The sequence below is a fragment of the Cydia strobilella genome, chromosome 19, assembly GCF_947568885.1.
Source record: "Cydia strobilella chromosome 19, ilCydStro3.1, whole genome shotgun sequence".
NCBI classification, from domain to species: Eukaryota; Metazoa; Arthropoda; class Insecta; order Lepidoptera; family Tortricidae; genus Cydia; species Cydia strobilella.
Window position 1 is genome coordinate 13979495 of NC_086059.1, and position 20349 is coordinate 13999843.

General features: G+C 38.5%; 2 protein-coding genes across 16 annotated transcripts in view; both read left to right on the forward strand.

The window, feature by feature from the left end:
* The window catches only part of LOC134749928 (calcium/calmodulin-dependent protein kinase kinase 2), a 172530-nt gene that overhangs the window by 36692 nt on the left and 115489 nt on the right, over positions 1-20349 (forward strand). The window lies entirely within an intron of this gene.
* Positions 1329-7259, forward strand: LOC134749991 (uncharacterized). Of its 15 annotated transcripts, XM_063685039.1 has the most exons (4): positions 1329-1762; positions 2251-2370; positions 5828-5898; positions 6337-7259. In XM_063685039.1, the coding sequence occupies exons 1-4, from the start codon at positions 1724-1726 to the stop codon at positions 6614-6616; spliced, it is 510 nt and encodes a 169-aa protein (XP_063541109.1). In that variant the 5' UTR covers positions 1329-1723; the 3' UTR covers positions 6617-7259. The 15 variants fall into 15 exon arrangements, 13 of the variants coding, with proteins under 13 accessions (XP_063541109.1, XP_063541103.1, XP_063541098.1 ...); XM_063685033.1 differs by having other exon boundaries at positions 1363-1762; positions 3983-7249; XR_010128532.1 differs by lacking the exon at positions 1329-1762 and adding an exon at positions 1769-2083 and having other exon boundaries at positions 5828-7248.

Below are 20349 nucleotides of genomic sequence, written 5' to 3' on the forward strand. Positions count from 1 at the left end.
AAGTATTTATTCTTTTCCCATTTAATTATAAGGAATAAACATGACGTATCGATGATTTGGTTCATTGCATATTCATTTCATATTCATAAGTTAAACGTCATATTTAAAACAAACTCGTTGCGCCAATCAAAAACAAATAAAATATGAATAACATTATCGTAAATTCACGTAACGTTCGCTGATTAAACATTCTACATAACAACAACATATTTATTGGAAATCATCTGTTTTACCATCCATTGCATTGTGAACTTTAATGCAATAGAAAAAAGTCTTCGAATAACTCAATTTCAGAAATGAAATGAAATTAATGACAATCATACGGATTTTTACAAACTAAACTTAATATGAAATAAAACTATGAAAACGGATTATATCGCGTATATTGAATTTATAATACATCCCGACGTTTCGAACTCTTTACAGCGTTCGTGGTCAACGGGTGACGAACGCTGTAAAGAGTTCGAAACGTCGGGATGTATTATAAATTCAATATACGCGATTGTTAAGACCTATCTTAACAAGTAGCAGATAAGTAGGTATTAGCATACCTAAGTACCTACTTACCTAATCTAGACAGATTAAGTCTCTCAATCGTCCTATGATATGTAAAGGTGACATCTACCGAAACTATTGTGTACTAGTTTAAGTGCTCAATAAGCTGTTAGCTATGTCAATGTATGTAATAGTTCCTAACCAATCCGTAGTGTCATAGTGTGGCGCTGTACTTTACTATATAAGCTTCTACATGTATGTAGATAAGCCCACTTTTTCTAACCAGCCTTCTGTAAAACATTAAATTAAGATATCAGATTCTCTGCTTTCATTTGGTCGCCATTACCTCCAACGCTGAACATAATGGTGACCCCTAGTTTAAATCGCGGTTAATCTCAGTACTTTAAAGCGAATCGCTAGTAAATTTAGTAAAATTTGCGAGCCGGTACGTCGAGGAATCGCCGCGTATCCTGATTTAGGCCGGGAGAGCAACGTTACCACGTAGGCAGCAACCGCGTGGGGCTCCGCCGACCTGAAGAAGCTGAAGAGGTGACTAGGAGGCGACCACACCACTCGATCGAGCGGCCTGAGCCAACGCGACAGGCGCCGACCGAGCCACCAAAGCGGGACCACGTGCGTGGCACCGCAGCCGCAGCAGGGAACGGCTACCGCAAGTACCAAAGGGACCACGTGGGTGGTACCACACCAGAGGCAGAAGGAGCGCCCAAGCGAGGGCAATCACCAAGCTACGCCACGCGCACGAGCATCAATCGAGAAGGCAAGTGAGCTGGCATTCCCTAACCTATCTACCAAATCTCCCTACCGAATTTAATTGTAATCGATTTATTTCCTACAAATTGTAAATTGTAATCGTTCTTAATCATGTTAGAAACTTCCAAAAACACTCTAGAAGAGTTAGAAATTAGGCAGTTAAAAAATAGACGAGGTGTCTGTAAGCGAAAATTAACTGTATTTAATAAATTTATAGAAAGAATCGACTCAAGTGCATTGACGGCCGAAATAATTGTAGACATAAGCTTAAGACTAGAACAATTACCAAAGTTATACAATGATTTCTCTGAGATACAGGACCGGATCGAGACACTGTGCAGCGACGAAGGGGACATCGAAGCCCACGAGGCCGAGCGTATGTCATTTGAGGACACATTTTACCGACTTAGCGCTAAGGGCAAGCTGCTGGCGAAGGTAGATACCGATTCAACACCAAATGACCATAGTCCGCAAGCCCCGCCGCAGCAACCCCTCGGTGAGTCGATAAAATATCCCGAAATTAGCCTCCCTAGCTTCGACGGAGACCTAACACAGTGGCTGCAATTTCGAGACACATTTGATGCCCTAGTCAACCAAGCTAGCTTAGCACCGATCGTAAAATATAAGTACCTACGCAGTTGTTTACAAGACGGCGCACTTGAGGTAATTAGTTCGCTCGATTTCTCCGAGGACGCGTACATGCTCGCGTGGCAGATGCTTTGTGAACGTTATAATAATCCTAAACGTTTAGTCACCAACCACATGCGAGCCTTGTTCGACGTGGAACCGGTACCGTCAACTCCTTCGGGTCTAAGAGGTCTGTGCGATAATATTTCCAAACATTTGAGATCTTTGCGCTCATTAAATGTACCTACCGAAAATTGGGATCTCGCAATTATTCACATGTTAGTTAAAAAGTTAGACAGTCGATTGCAATCAAAGTGGGAAAACAGTGTTGATTTGAGAAAATTGCCTTCGTTGCAGGATTTCAAAACCTTCCTAAAGAACCGAGCTGACCGGCTGGAAGCGACCAGCCCAGCAGTACCATCGGACGCACCCAGCACTTCCAAGAAGGCCATGGTAACCACGTCCGAACCTATCAAGGTAACCTCCAAACAGTTTAAATGTAACCAGTGTCCGTATTGTTCGAGTACGCATTATATTAATCAGTGTCCAAAGTTTAGTGCATTAAACGTTATCGCGCGCATCCGAGCCGTGAATAAATTACGATTATGCTTTAATTGTTTGTCCGGAACGCATGTCTTAACAAACTGCAGGGCCAGTACATGTCGAGTATGTAAGGGCAAGCATCATACGTTACTACACAAACCAAATACCAACACTCATGTAGGTAGTAACCCCGTACCAACGCGATTACCAATATCAACGTTAATCGACGAACAACCGAGTTCTAGTCAAATCGAGACTACCTTGTCGAATAACACTTTAATCGAAAAACAAATAAACAATGCGCGAAATAGGTCAGTTTTCCTTACAACAGCCCAAGTGCTCGTTAGGGATAAGCATAACAATGTGCATAAAATGAAGGCATTTTTAGACAATGGCTCGCAAGAAAATTTCATTACCGAAAACGCGGCCAAAAAGTTACAATTAAACAAGGAACAACTTGCCTTAAATGTCATAGGTTTCAATGAAAAAGTGTCTAGCCTTTTAGAATCGTGTGACGTAACATTGCATTCCTTAGACGGAACCTTTACAACGAATTTGTCCTGTTTTATTACGCCTATAATTTGTACTACCAACATTTTAATACCAAACGTGCAACGTTGGCACATTCCGTCGCGTTATAAATTAGCTGATGACGAGTTTAACTTAGCTCAAGATGTAGATTTGCTTATCGGTGGGGAGATATTCTTTGATTTACTTCTTACCGGTAAATACAAGCTCGGGCCCGGATTACCGGTTCTGAGACGCTCGCGATTAGGATGGATAGTCACGGGTTCCGTACAAAAAAAAACCGAGTCTGCCATTCAATGTAAAGTTACAGTAGAAACTCAATTAAAAAAGTTTTGGGAAATAGAGGAGGGTTCCGCACCAAATTTACCCTATGATGAAAAACAATGTGAGGATATATTTCTGAAAACTCACACTCACAACTCTGAGGGTAATTTCGAAATAGAACTTCCATTAAAGCAGCCACCTACCAAGTTAGGTCAATCTAGGCACATAGCATATCGGAGGTTCAAAACATTAGAATCCAAGTTCGAGCGGAACCCCGAATTTAAAGATAAATATGTGAATTTCATGCGCGAGTTCGAACAAGCTGGCCATATGATTCAATTACAAGATAATTATGATGGCCCATGTAATTTTCTACCCCACCAAGCTGTTTTTCGCGACTCCCCCTCAACCCCTATTCGAATTGTTTTCGACTGCTCATGCAGAACTGATAACGGCATTTCTTTGAATGATATCCAATACAAAGGCTCAATAATACAGGACGAACTCATAAATATACTTCTACGATTCCGAAAATACCAATATGTTATTAACGCTGACATACAAAAAATGTACAGATGTATTTATGTTAAACCAAATCAACAATACCTACAATGCATATTTTGGCGGGAAAATACTCACCAACGACTCCAAATTTATATGCTGACCACATTAAGTTTCGGCTTAAAGTCAGCACCACATATTGCAACCAGATGTTTGTTACAATTGTCAAACGAAAACCAACACACATTTCCAGCAGCTGCAGAGGCCATAGCGAACCAGTTCTACATGGACGATTTTATCGCCGGCGGCGACGACGAGAATCAGGTAGCTGAAACTGCATCACAGGTGAACGAGATCCTGCGGGGAGCCAACTTCACGCTGCGGAAATGGAAGTCCAATTCCGAAGTCATCATAAAACGGGTGAGCGAAACACACACACACCAAAACACACACACAACCGAATTTGGAGATAAAACACATAAGGTCCTGGGTTTAGCGTGGTCTAGTGACTCAGATGAGCTTATGTATACCATTAAAGAAAACCAAATTTCACACCCAATCACCAAAAGAAAGGTACTAGGGGTAATTTCGTCCATTTTCGACCCCCTAGGCTTGACGGGACCAGTAATTGTAGTAGCCAAAATATTTATTCAAAAATTATTTAAGGCTCAATTAGATTGGGATACCGAATTAACACAAGACTTGATCCAAGAATGGAACACATTCTATCGAGACTTGTTTTTATTAAACCAATTGAAAATTTCGAGATGTACAGTCATACCCAATTATGTAACGATACAAATTCATGGGTTCTGTGACAGTAGTATTAAAGCCTATGGCGCTGCCATCTATATACGATCAAGCGATAGAGTAGGAAACGTACAAGTTCACCTACTTTACTCAAAATCAAAAATAAGTCCAATACAACCCCAAACTATTCCAAATTTGGAACTTTGTTCCAGTTTACTGCTCGCGACACATGTCGACAAAATAAAACGAGCATTAAAATGTGACGTTTCCAGAATCAACCTGTGGTCAGATTCAAAAATAACATTATGTTGGATAAAAAATAGTAACCCTAAATTAACTTGTTTTGTTAGTAACAGAGTCACAAAAGTATTATCACTTACAAACAAGCACGAGTGGTCATGGGTCCGCTCGGAGGATAACCCCGCCGACCTTTTGTCCCGAGGGGTAGCACCAGGCAAGCTGGAAACCAACCAGTTATGGTGGTCTGGGCCGGCGTGGTTGACCCAAAGTCCGGACACATGGCCGACCCACGATTCTGAGTCACTAAATCATGCACCCGAGGCCGAGAGCGACGTAAACATAACTCTCACCTTGGCTATTAGCACAGAATCTAACGACACGATACAATATCTTTTCCACAGGTGGTCAAGCGATAAAACACTTATTCATGTATTAGCATACATACTTCGATTTATATATAATACAAAAAATAAAACTCGAACAATTAATCCAAATAATAAATTATCAGGACCATTGTCCGTAGAAGAATTAAAAAAATCGGATCACGCATTAATTAGACATGCACAAATGGAATCATTCCCACACGAATATAAATTATTGCAAAACAATAAACCGGTTCTTAACAAATCAAAAATATTATCTTTACACCCATTCATGAAGGACGGACTCGTTCGCGTAGGCGGACGAATCGGTCTTTCGCATTATGCATATGAAAAAAAACATCCTTTAATATTAAGTCACGAGCACGCGCTTACCAAACTACTGATGGCAAACGCACATATACGTACTCTGCACGCTGGCCCTCAGTTATTACTTTCAACTATTCGCGAGCGCATCTGGCCAACAAAAGGTAGGATGTTAGCCTCGAAAATTGTAAATAAATGCGTTCCGTGTTTTAGAGCAAATCCAAAGACTACTAACCCTATAATGGGAAACTTACCCCCCTCAAGGGTAAATCCTTCCCCCCCCTTTGCTATCACGGGTATCGATTATGGAGGACCTTATAACATTAGAGATAGGACAGGGCGTGGTTACAAGGTCTCTAAGTGCTATATAGCAGTGTTTATTTGTTTTGCAACAAAGGCAATTCATCTCGAATTAATTACAGGGCTCGAGTCAGCCAATTTCCTGGCGGCGCTGCGACGATTCATCGCCAGGAGAGGTAAACCGAAGGAGTTGGTGAGTGACAATTCAACAACCTTTCATGGGGCTAGTAACGAGCTAAAAGATTTACAAAAATACCTACAGGACAGCTCGAGCGAGCTAGTATCTCATTGCGCAGACGAGGGCATAAAATGGAGTTTTATTCCTGTCTATACACCTCATATGGGGTCCCTATGGGAATCTAGTATAAAACTTACCAAATATCATTTAAAAAGAGTGTTAGGGTTATCTTTGTTAACTTACGAACAATTTGTATCAATCCTATATCAGGTAGAATCTATGGTAAATTCTAGGCCACTATGTCCCTTACCTAGTTCAAATCCTGACTATCCTGTCCTTACGCCAGCTCACTTTTTAATTGGAAAAGCACCAAATTCACTTCCGGACGAAGATTATAACCATGTACCAAAGAACCGATTAACTCACTATCAACTTTTGCAACAAATCACGCAGGACTTCTGGCGGCGCTGGTCACGTGACTACATCGGAACGCTGCAGGAACGCACGAAGTGGAGGAGCGCGCGCGGCCCAAGCCTCGCAGTCGACACCGTCGTCCTGGTACGAGACGAGCGTCTGCCGCCCTGCCGGTGGAGGCTGGGCAAGATCGTCGCGACGCAGCCGGGCCGGGATGGCGTCACCAGGGTGGCCGTCATCCGAACCGCCAGAGGGGACATCCAACGCGCGTTCAATAACATTTGTCCATTACCTACTTCGGGTGAAGTCATATAAGTAGTAAATACCTACCAACAGTACCAACCTAATGTAAAGTTCAAATAATTATAACTAAGTGTCAAATAAGTATAATTAAGTACCTAAATTACCTTACTTACCTAGTACCTATGTACATAATTAGAATACCTACTCCCTATTTAAAATAAAAATCATTTCCTATTGTTGTTTCATTTATAAGAATGGGCACAGATCTAATTAAAATTTAAGTAATTACCTAACTATAACTCGTAACAAAGAACTCTGCCCATCCTTACTGATAGGTAAAATGTATAAAGCCTATTCTTTGAAATACCTAATGTTACTCATAAAACATTAACTATTTCAAGGGGTGGCAAAATGTTAAGACCTATCTTAACAAGTAGCAGATAAGTAGGTATTAGCATACCTAAGTACCTACTTACCTAATCTAGACAGATTAAGTCTCTCAATCGTCCTATGATATGTAAAGGTGACATCTACCGAAACTATTGTGTACTAGTTTAAGTGCTCAATAAGCTGTTAGCTATGTCAATGTATGTAATAGTTCCTAACCAATCCGTAGTGTCATAGTGTGGCGCTGTACTTTACTATATAAGCTTCTACATGTATGTAGATAAGCCCACTTTTTCTAACCAGCCTTCTGTAAAACATTAAATTAAGATATCAGATTCTCTGCTTTCATTTGGTCGCCATTACCTCCAACGCTGAACAGCGATATAATCCGTTTTCATAGTTTTATTTCATGAGTAACTATCGCGGTAACCGAAGACAATATTAAACTTAATATCTTTGAATTTTAAGTTCAATTTGATATGGCAATGACTACATGAGACGTTATGCATCCAAGATGGGTCAGGCATTACGTATTGCAACATATGGGACATTAATTATACGAAGTGCATATTTAATACTAATTATTGTGATGCACATTGTATTTAATGCTAAAGTAAACTTGCTATTATGGTTAAAGCCCGTCACAGATGGAGCGATAATATATCGGCAGATACCGTAAGATACCGACAGATATCTTAGAGTATTGCCAAAGATAGATATAACTCCGTAATAGATGGATACAGTCTAAGGAAAAAACGTGCCTCGAAAATCAAGAAAATTTGATTCTCGTTCAGAGGGCGCTACTAATTTTGGCCTACAGTCGTATAGATGGCGTTGACGGTTTCGTTTAATATTTAACAATTTTAACGCATATCAGTGAAAGAACATGGGTCAAAATCATAAAAAATATTAATGCAAATAAAAAAAATCATTTATCTATATTTAAATACATTCTATCGTATTTTTATAAATCTTTATTTTTAGTTTTAAAGTGTGTCGACAGATGGCAGTGAATTTACTGGGGTTACAAAATTTACTATGACAGTACCGCTCTAGTATAAGTTACTCTATGGTATCGCTAAGTACCACACACACCAACGACACTTTTTTTTTTTTTTTTTTTTTTTTTTCATATCACTAATTCATTTAATCAATTTATATCACTATCTGTCTAGCTCCTACATTGTGGGAGCATACCAAAATATATCATAATATACCGAGCTATAACATCTTAAGGTATCTTAAGATGCCTTGCGATATGATATCGTTACATATCATAATATAGGTACACGGTGGCTAAAAAATAAGTGCATTCCCGTTGCCAGGGAGGTTTTGGGATTAAACTGAGCAATTTTTACTATGGGAACAACCCCGAAATCGCGAAAAAAAAATTGGCTGTTTCGTACATTTTGGCTGGTCCATTTTCTACGGGAGGGTAAATTTTTTTTCGCGATTTCGTGGTTGGACCCACAGTAAAAGTTGCTCATAAAAATTCCAAAACCTCCCTGGCAACGAGAATGCACAAATTTTTTAGCCATCCTGTATATTACAGCTTCGTGTGTGGACTGTCAAATACTGGCATAAATATATATAAGTTTCTAGACTAGTATTTTTTATACAATTTTGGTGTTTCACGATCCTTTTGTGAATTCTTATTATTAAGTTTGACATATCTATAATAGTTCCATGTTTTTAAGAAATGCTCTGATATTTAGATTAAGGTAATATTTAAAACTTGACAATTTAAAAGTGCTTGTTGCTAGGCCTATTTAAATAAAGATTATATTGACTATTGACTATTGACTATAACCTTACAGAAACGATATGCTAGATAAGTTGGTTAGGTTAGGTTTGAACTACGCTCCTCGCAGAACCGAACTGCTATCAGAGAAGTGGGTTAGGTTAGGTTAGAACTGCGACCCTTATAGAAACGAAATGCTTCTAGAAAAACGTGACGAAATGGATTAATTATACTATATCTAGAGATCAATTAAATTTCAAACTGTTTCGAGAAGTCGGTTCTTTTCTATACGATTACTGTTACACCTTGTGTATATAATTCTTTTATTTTACCAAAGAAGATTATAATAGGATAGAGCGGTATTGTCATAGTAAATTTTGAGCCACAGTAAATTCACTGCCATCTATCGACACACGATTAAAATTAAAAATGTCAAAAAATGTATTTATATATGGATAAATGTTTTCTTTTATTTGCATTAATTATTATTATATGATTTTGACCCATGTTCTTTCACTGATACGCGTTAAAATTGTTAAATAACAAACGAAACCGTCAACGCAATCTATTCGAAAGTAGGCCAAAGGCGCCGAGATCGAGAATCAAATTTTCTTGATTTTCGAGGCACGTTTTTTCCTTAGACTGTAACTGTATCCATCTATTACGGAGTATTATCTATCTTTGATTTTAGTGTACATATTGTATTTTTCTGATCACACAATGTTCTGAATTGTATAACTGGTTCATTACTCCATTTCGGCAATATTTACAGTTGTCTAAACTTGGTGTGTGACGTCACGCATTCAACTGTTTACGGCCGCCATGTTGGAAATCAAACAACCAATTCACGCATTACCAATATACACTGGCATAGCGGTATCGTCATATGGTAACAAATAAAACTTTTTACATGAAAATGATTTTGATAATTACTTACTCTCATTGAGAAAAGAGTGTACTCCCATCTTAAATGCCGGCAACGCACTTAGAACCCCCCGGGTACTGCGGGTGACCATGAGCAACGGAAATCGCTTGCCGAGGCGATTCGTCTGCTCGTCAAAAAATACTTCCAAAATACGAAAATGCTACTTTTCGAGAGGGATTTTTCAGTCAAAACTAGTTTTCCGTGCTACAGGAAACCAAATAATGAAAATCGCGTATTATTTCTGTCTATAATGTCGATAATTCTCACGGCACGTAGGTACTACCTTTCTCGAGCAAGCGTGATGATAACGTTTTACGATAAGAGGAAACTGGGTACCTACGATTGTGCCAATTTTCAATTTTTGAGTGCGCTTAATAAAGTCAGCAAAGTCAATGCTTTACGGCGCGATTCGGGAAATTAATTAGAGATTCACTAGATATGAAGTAGTAAAGATATGTGATGTTCCACGGCAAAAGCTACCTTATGGCGGCTGGCGCTTACGTCGCATAGCGCCGCAAATTATTGCGCCAAAAATGGTAAAAATATAATTTAAAAATTTCGACATAATATTGTGCATTTTGCAATTATTTGCATTATGCAAAAATTGAATTTAAAATCTTTGCTAAATTCCATTTAAAGACAATTTTTTTCTTTATTTTGGCTGCGATTGGTCAATTTCATTATAGTTGACTAAACCGTTTCGAAATTAATATTATAGTTGAGTTGGGAGCCCCTACATCTACATGAGAAGTACCCAATCACAGTTTGCTATACCTACGAAATCTTAATTCAACCATTATAGTCGACGAGTAGAAAAAAACTGTGTATGTGTGTGTGTGTAAAAATAAGTTTAAAATTACCTACCAATCATTTGCTTATTAATGTTACCTATAATATGAGCAATGAATGAATAGTTTGATGTAAGAAGCCATAATAACATTATGAGTGTTATTTTATTTCTAATGACCTAGCATTCTTGTAATGAATAATAGCTTGTGATACCTGTGAGGGTAATGTCAGGAATGTTTTATTCAATTACGTTGTACAAACATTGTAAATGCATGTATCAAGCGATGTATGATGATTACAAGCTAAAAAAACGGTCCAAGTGCGTGTCGGGCCACGCATAATGCAGCGTTCCGTACCTTCATATGATATAAAGGGCGTACCTTCGCGGCAATTACGTCTTTTATATTAATAGAGTTTTTTTTGGAAACAACTCATTAATTACTCAACCGATCATATTCGTAACACGTTTCTCGTAAATTAGGTATTTATTACCCTTTAGTTTCTACCTAAATGTTTTTTTTTATCAAATTTTTTGCACTTTTTTGTTCAAAACTTAAGGGGGTCCACTGACTATCAGTCAGCCGGACGATATCGGCCTGTCAGTTAGAACAAAATTTTAAAAGTTCCCAACAACTGACAGGCCGATATCGTCTGGCAGACTGATGGGCCCCTTAAGTTTTGAAGTTCCTTCAGAGGGAGAGATTTTTTTTTAATCTTTCAAAACGATTATTTTCAAAGAATTATCTTAATTTTTGGAAAAACTTTAGTTGTTTTTAAACCTATTGAATGATACGAGTATATCACACGTTGATTTTTACTGATTTTTTTCACTTGTAGCAACATACACTGTATGGAGTGTCACATATTGATACAATTATTATTTAATTGTATTTAAAAACGCTCTTTATTTTGGTTACAGGTACGAACATGTCATTTCCCCCTTGCTGTAATGATCTGGCTACGATGGAGGTCCCAGGCTCCAATCCTGGTGAGGGCATTTATACTTTCACCTACATCTATGTATTATATCGCCGCTATACTTACTCAACCTCATATCTGCAACACTCATTTGATGACAAAAACACCCGTATTCCGAATGAAAGAAAAGCGACATTTCCATCAAATGATTGTTGCAGATATGAGGTTGAGTAAGTATAGTGACGATATACATATATTATGTAGTTATCGGCGTCTAAAACCTATAATACAAGCCTTATTGAGTTTACTGTGGGGCTAGGTTGATTTATGTAAGATTATCCCATAATATTTATCATTTCATATGTTTAATTAAGTAATCTTTAGCTTAATTAAGTAACCCATAACCTTTATGTTTAATTAAGTAACCCATCCACGCTTCTCGTCCAAATATATTATTACTAGCTTTTGCCCGCGACTTCGTCTGCGTGGAGTTAGTAATTTAAGTAGCTTTTTTTTATCCAATCTGCTTTTTATCGATTCCCCATACAAACTTCCAACCCCCTTTTCACCCCCATAAAGGATGATTTCTGGGATAAAAACTACCCTATGTCCTTCCCCGGGACTAACTATTTCTATACCACAACTAAATCGGTTCAACGGTTTAAGCGCGAAGTGATAACAGACATTAAATAATTTCACGGTTTAGACTCACTTGTAACATTACAATACACATTACACACATACAATACACATTACATACATTGTAGATAACAGACAGACAGACAGACAGACACGCTTTCTTATTTATAATATTAGTATGGATTGAATTTATCTGTGACCTGTTTAAGTAATGTGCTATTGATTCGATATTTATGGCAAACCACATTAAGCCACAATTGACTTCAATTGCCATCCTTTTGCGTGAACTGCGTTGGTGTAATTGAGTTCATGATACATACAATTATGCCACTATAAAATCTTGCACAACGAAGGCCGCAAAAATATCTGACAAGTTCTTATTTAGACTTATACAGTGTGTAAATCTAATACGGGCGAATCTCTTAACGGTGGTATACCTATAGGTATAGGTATAGGTGGTATAAATAAAATAAAAAATAAATAAAAAATAAAATAAAAAAATAAAAAAGCCCTTTATTCGATGTAAAAAACGGTTACATATAAATTTGAAAAAATAAAACAATCTTAAAATTAGTGTTTAATTACATGAATCCCTAGTGGGTAAAGGCCTCCTCCAGTGCTGCCCATTTGTCCCTGTCCTGTGCTAATGACATCCAGTCTGTGCCGGCTGTTCCTTTTATGTCATCTTCCCAACGTGTAAGTGGTCTGCCTTGGCCCCTTCTGCCAAGTGGGCCTCTCCATTTAGTGACTTTCGATGTCCATCTCTTGTCTGTTAGTCTTGCTGTATGGCCTGCCCACTTCCACTTAAGTTTCTTTGCATAACTCAAGGCATCTGTTGCTCTTGTTTTTTTAAGCTAGTAAGCAAGACAAAGGCAATGACCAATAGCTGGAAAAGACCAATAGGCATAGATGGCAACACACTAGAATATGTAGAAAAATATACCTACCTAGGGAAAAACATTAGTTTTAATAAATTTAATAATGAATTGGGAATAGAAAGGCGAATAAAACAAACATGGAACAAATACTGGAGCCTTAAAGACATATTTAAAAGCAACATGCCAATAGCCATTAAAACTAAAGTCCTGAACTCAAGCGTCTTGCCATGTATGACATATGGAAGCCAAACATGGAAATTCACAGCAAACGCTCAAAAGAAAATTATCACTTGTCAACGCGCGTTAGAAAGAAGCATGCTCAATATAAGAAAAATAGACAAAATAAGACACTCTAAAATAAGAGAAAAAACAAAAAAAAAACAATAGGTGGTATAGGACATAAGAAATGTAATTAGATAACTTTTACTTAGAATATAACATTTAAAACTTTCGCGGTTTGAACACATATTAAATCACAAGAATCAGAAGTTAAAGCCAAAAGGATCTATCTTCGGATGTGTGCGCGGATGTTGTGAGTGTTGTGTGTCGGACTATTGACAATAATTAACTTTTATGTGTAGTGGGTGGTTTGAAAATGTGATGTCTACCTCAAACTTTAAATGCTCTTTTCGTGGGGTAGTCACACAAATCTCTGTTTTGACATTTTGCTGGGACGTCAGTTAGCCGCGACCACGACCAGTGAAACCTGTGTCTAAACGTCGGTAAATAAAGGTAACAAAATAAATTCGCGATAGACCCGTTTCTAAATGTGATTTTACTTAGAATTGCAATTAAAATTGTATCCATACAAAAGAATATAAATACTCTTTATTTACATACAAGATATATACAGTGGTAACGTAAACGAAATTAATAACTAGCTTAAATCTAAAATAGGCCCGTGAGGCATTGTACCAAGGATGCTTGCGGCATTTCCTCGCTGTATCGCAATGCTGATACGTTGTGCGAAGAAACCGCCAGCTCTTCGGTCACCAGTTACGTCAACCAGACGCTTCGCGATTTCTGCAAACAACTTGTGCGCGCTGGGACCCCATGGATCTAGTTTCAACTCCAAATGGAACGAAATGGTACTCTCTACCGAGGCTTTTATATTTATTACAAAATAATTCAGCCCGCAATGTAATACACCACACAAGTTTCGAGATACGAGCGTTTTAAAGTAACTGTCAACGCTTGTTGGCAGTTACTATTAAAAAGCTCGTATCTCGTAATGTCATGTCATCTTATGTTTCTCAATGTTTGCAGTACATTGCTGCTCAGTAAATAAATAAATAAAAATAAAAATAAAAAGCCTTTTATTTCCCGCTAAATTATTACAGATATATTATTAACGATTTCTTGCTTTATGATGGTTAGTAAAAAAATTTTTTTTTTTTTTTGCTTAAATACTAGTTTTTGGTTGTTAGTTGCTTATAAATATTTACTAAATAATTTGTATATAACAGGAACCCCTCTCAGGTGAAGGCCTCTTCCAAAGTTTGCCATTTTGATCGGTCAAGTGCGGTTTGATGCCAGTTTGGTCCAGCTATTTTAATGATGTCCTCGTCCCAGCGTGAGTGTGGCCTTCCACTGCGTCGCTTGCCTTGAGGGCCTTTCCATAGGGTGACGATTTTCGTCCATCTGCGGTCTTTAAGTCGTGCCACATGTCCGGCCCATCGCCATTTCAACTTTTGAGCTTGGTTGAGAGCATCTATAGTTTTAAGCGCGGTTCTTATCTTCGTGTGTCGTATCTTTTGAATTTTTTTCAAGTTCAACATGCTAAAATAGGCCCGTGAGGCATTGTACCAAGGATGCTTGCGGCATTTCCTCGCTGTATCGCAATGCTGATACGTTGTGCGAGGAAGCCGCCAGCTCTTCGGTCACCAGTTACGTCAACCAGACGCTTCGCGATTTCTGCAAACAACTTGTGCGCGCTGGGACCCCATGGACCTAGTTTCAACTCCAAATGGAACGAAATGGTACTCTCTACCGAGGCTTTTATATTTATTACAAAATAATTCAGCCCGCAATGTAATACACCACACAAGTTTCGAGATACGAGCGTTTTAAAGTAACTGTCAACGCTTGTTGGCAGTTACTATTAAAAAGCTCGTATCTCGTAATGTCATGTCATCTTATGTTTCTCAATGTTTGCAGTACATTGCTGCTCAGTAAATAAATTAAAAAAATACGGGGTCATAATGAAGTGTAAATTAAAAAAACTTCTTAATTAATGATTAGATGAATAAATTCTGGAATAAATTCTGAAGCGATGGAGCGCAGTATACTAGGTGTTCGCAGAACTGATAGAATCAGAAACACGGAACTGCGCTCCAGAACTCGAGTTGTAGATGTAGGTGTCCAGACCGCTAAGCTTAAGTGGGACTGGGCTGGGCATGTCTGCCGCATGCACCCTGAAAGGTGGGCCAAAATGGTTACCGAGTGGGACCCACGGAACACCATAGATGGTGCTGGCCGGGGTGCAGGCAGGCCGAAAAGGAGATGGCGGGACGACTTAGACGCATTTTATCCGGATTGGCGGGACACTACAAACGACAGGGTCGAGTGGAGGAAACGAGGGGAGGCCTTTGCCCAGCAGTGGGACACTAAATGAATAAATTCTATATCTGGTTTAATTTATTGCCCGTATTAGATATACACACTGTATTGACCGGGATATAGACCGTGATTACCTTTTGTTTTTGAGGTCTATATCCCGGTCAATATAAGTCTGTTGTAACTAACCATGAATCATTCAAAACGGTTGTTCTTATTTGTAAGCAAAGAGGATATAATAAGATAGAGCGGTACTGTCATAGTAAATTTTGTAACCACCACGGTAACCACTGCCATCTATCGGCATACTTTAAAACTAAAAATGAAGATTTATAAAAATACGATAAAATGTATTTAAACATGGATAATTGATTTTTTATTTGCATTAATTATTTTTATATGATTTTGACCCATTTTTTTCACTGATATGCGTTAAAATTATAAATAACAAACGAAACCGTCAACGCCCTCTATATGAGAGTAGGCCAAAGCTAGTGGCGCCATCTGATCGAGAATCAAATTTTCGTGATTTTCGAGGCACGTTTTTTCCTTAGACTGTATCCATCTATTTCGGAGTTATATCTATCTTTGTTGTAAGTTAGTAATTATTATAACAAGTATTGTCCGCGCGCGAATTCCGTGCACGGCTGAGGAATGTTAGAAATGTTGGGCGTCCTAACAGTGGTGTCATTTTGTACGTACGGGCGCCTTATGATGAAGCGCTGGTGGCCTAGCGGTAAAGCGTGCGACTTGCAATCCAGAAGTCGCGGGTTCAAACCCCGGCTCGTACCAATGAGTTTTTTGGAACTTATGTACGAAATATCATTTGATATTTACCAGTCGCTTTTCGGTGAAGGAAAACGTCGTGAGGAAACCGGACTAATCCCAACAGGGCCTAGTTTCCCCTCTGGGTTGGAAGGTCAGATGGCAGTCGCTTTCGTAAAAACTAGTGCCAACGCCAATTCTTGGGATTAGTTGCCAAGCGGACCCCAGGCTCCCATGAGCCGTGGCAAAAATGCCGGGACAACGCGAGGAAGATGACACCCTTATGATTTGCACAAGCAAACCCAGTAGCCGTCATCGTCACTAACGCAACATTTGCTTATCACCACAACACAGGGTCCGACACGCTGACTCATCATCAACTACCAAAAGACACATCTCCATACAATGTGTTTTACAACTCGGTAGAAACTCGCGTGGAACAAAAAGTAGTATGTTAGTTTGAAGGCTTTGGCGGTTGTGACGTTTTGGTAGTAAAGTGTACAGTAAACATGGAATTACTTGAGCCTCTGTGTGTGTACACAGCTGTATATTATCTTATGTACGTTGTGGAGCGATGGTTTAAGAGTAAAGACTGTCAAAGAGCGCATTTGCATCTTAAATGCCAGCATAGAGTAACTTATACTAGAGCGGTACTGTCATATTAAATTTTGTAACCACAGTAAATTCACTGCCATCTGTCGACACACTTTAAAACTAAAAATGAAGATTTATAAAAATACGATAAAATGTATTTAAATATGGATAAATGATTTTTTTTTTGCATTAATTATTTTTATGATTTTGACCCATGTTCTTTCACTGATATGCGTTAAAATTGTTAAATAACAAACGAAACCGTCAACGCCATCTATACGACAGTAGGCCAAAGCTAGTAGCGCCCTCTGATCGAGATTCAATTTTTTTTGATTTTCGAGGCACGTTTTTTCCTTAGACTGTATCCATCTATTACGGAGTTATATCTATCTTTGATGCCAGCAACGCACTTGCAAGTGTTGCAACCAAGTAAATTGCTTATCATCAAAAGGATACAGTTTTGAATGATTCACGTTTAGTTTCACACACTAATAAGTCTAATCAAACGGCTCGTTTATCGCATAAATCTTAAAAAAAAACATCTGTTTACAACCAAACCCAACAAGCTCAAAGCCATAGTGAACTGTTTCTATTTTGCCACGGCTCATGAGAGCCTGGGGTCTGCTTGACTACTAATCCCAAGAATTGACATAGGCACTTTTGTTACGGAAGCGACTGCCATCTGACCTTCCAACCCAGAGGGGAAACTAGGCCTTATTGGGATTAGTCCGGTTTCCTCACGATGTTTTCCATCGAAAAGCAACTGGTAAATATCAAATGATATATCGTAGGTACATAAGTTCCGAAAAACTCATTAGTACGATACGAGCCGGGGTTTGAACCCGCGACCTCTGGATTGAATCGCACGCTCTAACCGCTAGGCCACCAGCGCTGCGCCATAGCAAAGAGGATATAATAAGATAGAGCGGTACTGTCATAGTAAATTTTGTAACCGCTGTAAATTCACTGCCATCTATCGACATACTTTAAAACTAAAAATGAAGATTTATAAAAATACGTTAAAATATATTGAAATATGGATAAATGATTTTTTTATTTGCATTAATTATTTTTATATGATTTTGAGCCATGTTCTTTCACTAATATGCGTTAAAATTATAAATAACAAACGAAACCGTCCACGCCCTCTATACGAGTGTAGGCCAAAACTAGTGGCGCCCTCTGATCGAGAATAAAATTTTCGTGATTTTCGAGGCACGTTTTTTCCTTAGATTGTATCCATCTATTACGGAGTTATATCTATCTTTGGCCATAGTGAACAGTATTAATATCAAAACAAGGTTGATTTTTGTATAGTTATTTTATTGCAATTTGTAACTGAAAATATGTGCCATTTTCAGCCAAAGGGTAAAAGGGTATTTCAACCAAAAGGGTTATTGTCGGTTGTCAATAAGGCGCTATTTTTCATACAGCTTCAATTTGAAATCAATCTTATCGACAACCGACAATGTGATACCTTTTGGTTGAAAACGTCACATATGCATACTTAAGCGGTTGTCAAGTTTAGCTGTTGCAGTCCCTAAAAAAAAACAGAACCGAAGCATAATACATAAGTGTGCAGTGTATGTACATTGTAATTTATTTACACGAAAATATTTTCCATCCTGTCTTATTTTTTCGTTCCTAATGGAGTCCTAGAATCCGGCGCATCTGTCTTTATTATTTACCTGTCACGGATGCAACGTTGTCAGTCTAGTAAAATGTGAAGGGTTAAAGGGGGACATGTTTAAGTTTGTGTCATTTGTTATTCTGAACGTGTTCAAACGAGCATTGTAAGTAGTTGACATGTCTATATAATACATTGGTCTCTGGTACAACGTCGTACAAAGGCTAGTAAAATGTGAAGGGTTAAAGGGTGACGTGTATAAGCGTCCCGGTCATTTGTTATTCTGAACGTGTTCAAACGAGCATTGTAAGTAGTTGACGTGTCTATATAATACATTGGTCTCTGGTACATTGTCGTACAAAGGCTAGTAAAATGTGAAGGGTTAAAGGGTGACGTGTATAAGCGTCCCGGTCATTTGTTATTTTGAACGTGTTCAAACGAGCATTTTAATTGGGTAAATAGAGAAAAGGAGTTGTGTTGGTGTGTTTGCAGAAATATGCTGTGTCAGTGTTTTGACCCCAGTACGTCCCTTACAAAGAGTTGCCTCTCGTACCATAGTATTTTTCACCTTAGCAGCTGAACAAGCCTACTTTCGTCACTCCCTGGAGTGAGAAAAGTGCGACTTTAGTCACTCCAGGGAGTGAGGAAAGTGCGACTTTCCTCACTCTAGGGAGTGAAACAAAGTAGCTTTTTAATTTAGTGAAGGCCATGAACAGCCACTTCATACTTCGGGGTCTATTACAAACTCGAAATACATTTTAACCTTTAATATGATCTCACGACTGAGGTAAAAAATTATATGTGTCACACAAGAGCAAAGTTATTTTTGAGTCCCGAGTCAGCGAAAGATCCTATAATTGAATCACGAGCGAAGCGAGTGATTCTAAGTTAGAATCTTGAGCATAGAGAGAAAATCAACACTCGCAAAAAAAAACCAACTTTCCTCTCTTGTTGCACAAATAACTATTTCACATAGCTTGGGTCCTTACAATTTTTAATCTTAAAACGCAGACTACGCAAAATATGTATAAAGAGGACAGATGTTACCATTGGCCCGAAGTGGCCCCCATGTTTAAAATTCATTTGTTCACGATATATGTCCGTCTTTGGGTCACAAACTTACATATGTGTACGAAATTTCAACTAAATTGGTCCAGTAGTTTCGGAGAAAACAGGCTGTGACAGACCGACAGACAGACAGAGCACGAGTGATCCTATAAGGGTTCCGTTTTTTACTTTTGAGGTACAGAACCCTAAAAATACTAAAATTAATATGTATATGTACTTAATAAATTCGAAAGTTTGTATGTTTGAATGTTTTAAGCAGCCATAAGGTACGCTGTCATGTAGGCGTATTTAAAGTTAAGAAGTATATAAAAGCTAATTTCATTATTAAACCAATATCCATATAAAGTCGAAGGTTTATGCTATGACTTTTGTTCTATAAAATAATTAAGGAAACAAACACAGCGCAACCACAACCACGCAAGTATAACGGGGAGTGCTCCGAGGAATTGTTCGGATTAATCCCTGCCGCTTCTTTCCGCCATCGCCCTACGCCATAACATTTCCAGATTAGATGGTTGGCAGTCCTCAACTGTGCGTTTCTCCAGAAACTTCCTGCCTCGCACAGCTAAACTGAACTCGCCTGCCGTATTTCCAGACTGATACGACCTTCAAACCTTCAAGAAAAGAGTGTACTCCCATCTTAAATCCGGCAACGCACTACAACCCCTCTGGTGTTGCGGGTGTCGGCGGTAATCGCTTACCATCAGATCCGTCTGATCGTTTGCCTCCTATACTTATATTGACCGGGATATAGACCGTGATTACCTTTTGTATTATTTATAATCACGGTCTATATCCCGGTCAATATAAGCCTAGTGAAACTAACCGTGAATCATTCAACTCTAAACTACGAACTTTCATTTTTCCATACTCGAATATTTATATACCAGTAACGGTAATTTCTACAGCAAAACAAACACTT

Excerpts from the sequence above, each read along its gene's own strand:
- LOC134749991 (XM_063685028.1), top strand. The coding sequence starts at position 1,724 with ATGACCATAGTCCGCAAGCCCCGCCGCAGCAACCCCTCG. Across the intron at positions 1,763-2,250 it reads CCCGCCGCAGCAACCCCTCG|GATTTCAAAACCTTCCTAAA; the intron begins GTGAGTCGATAA and ends CCTTCGTTGCAG.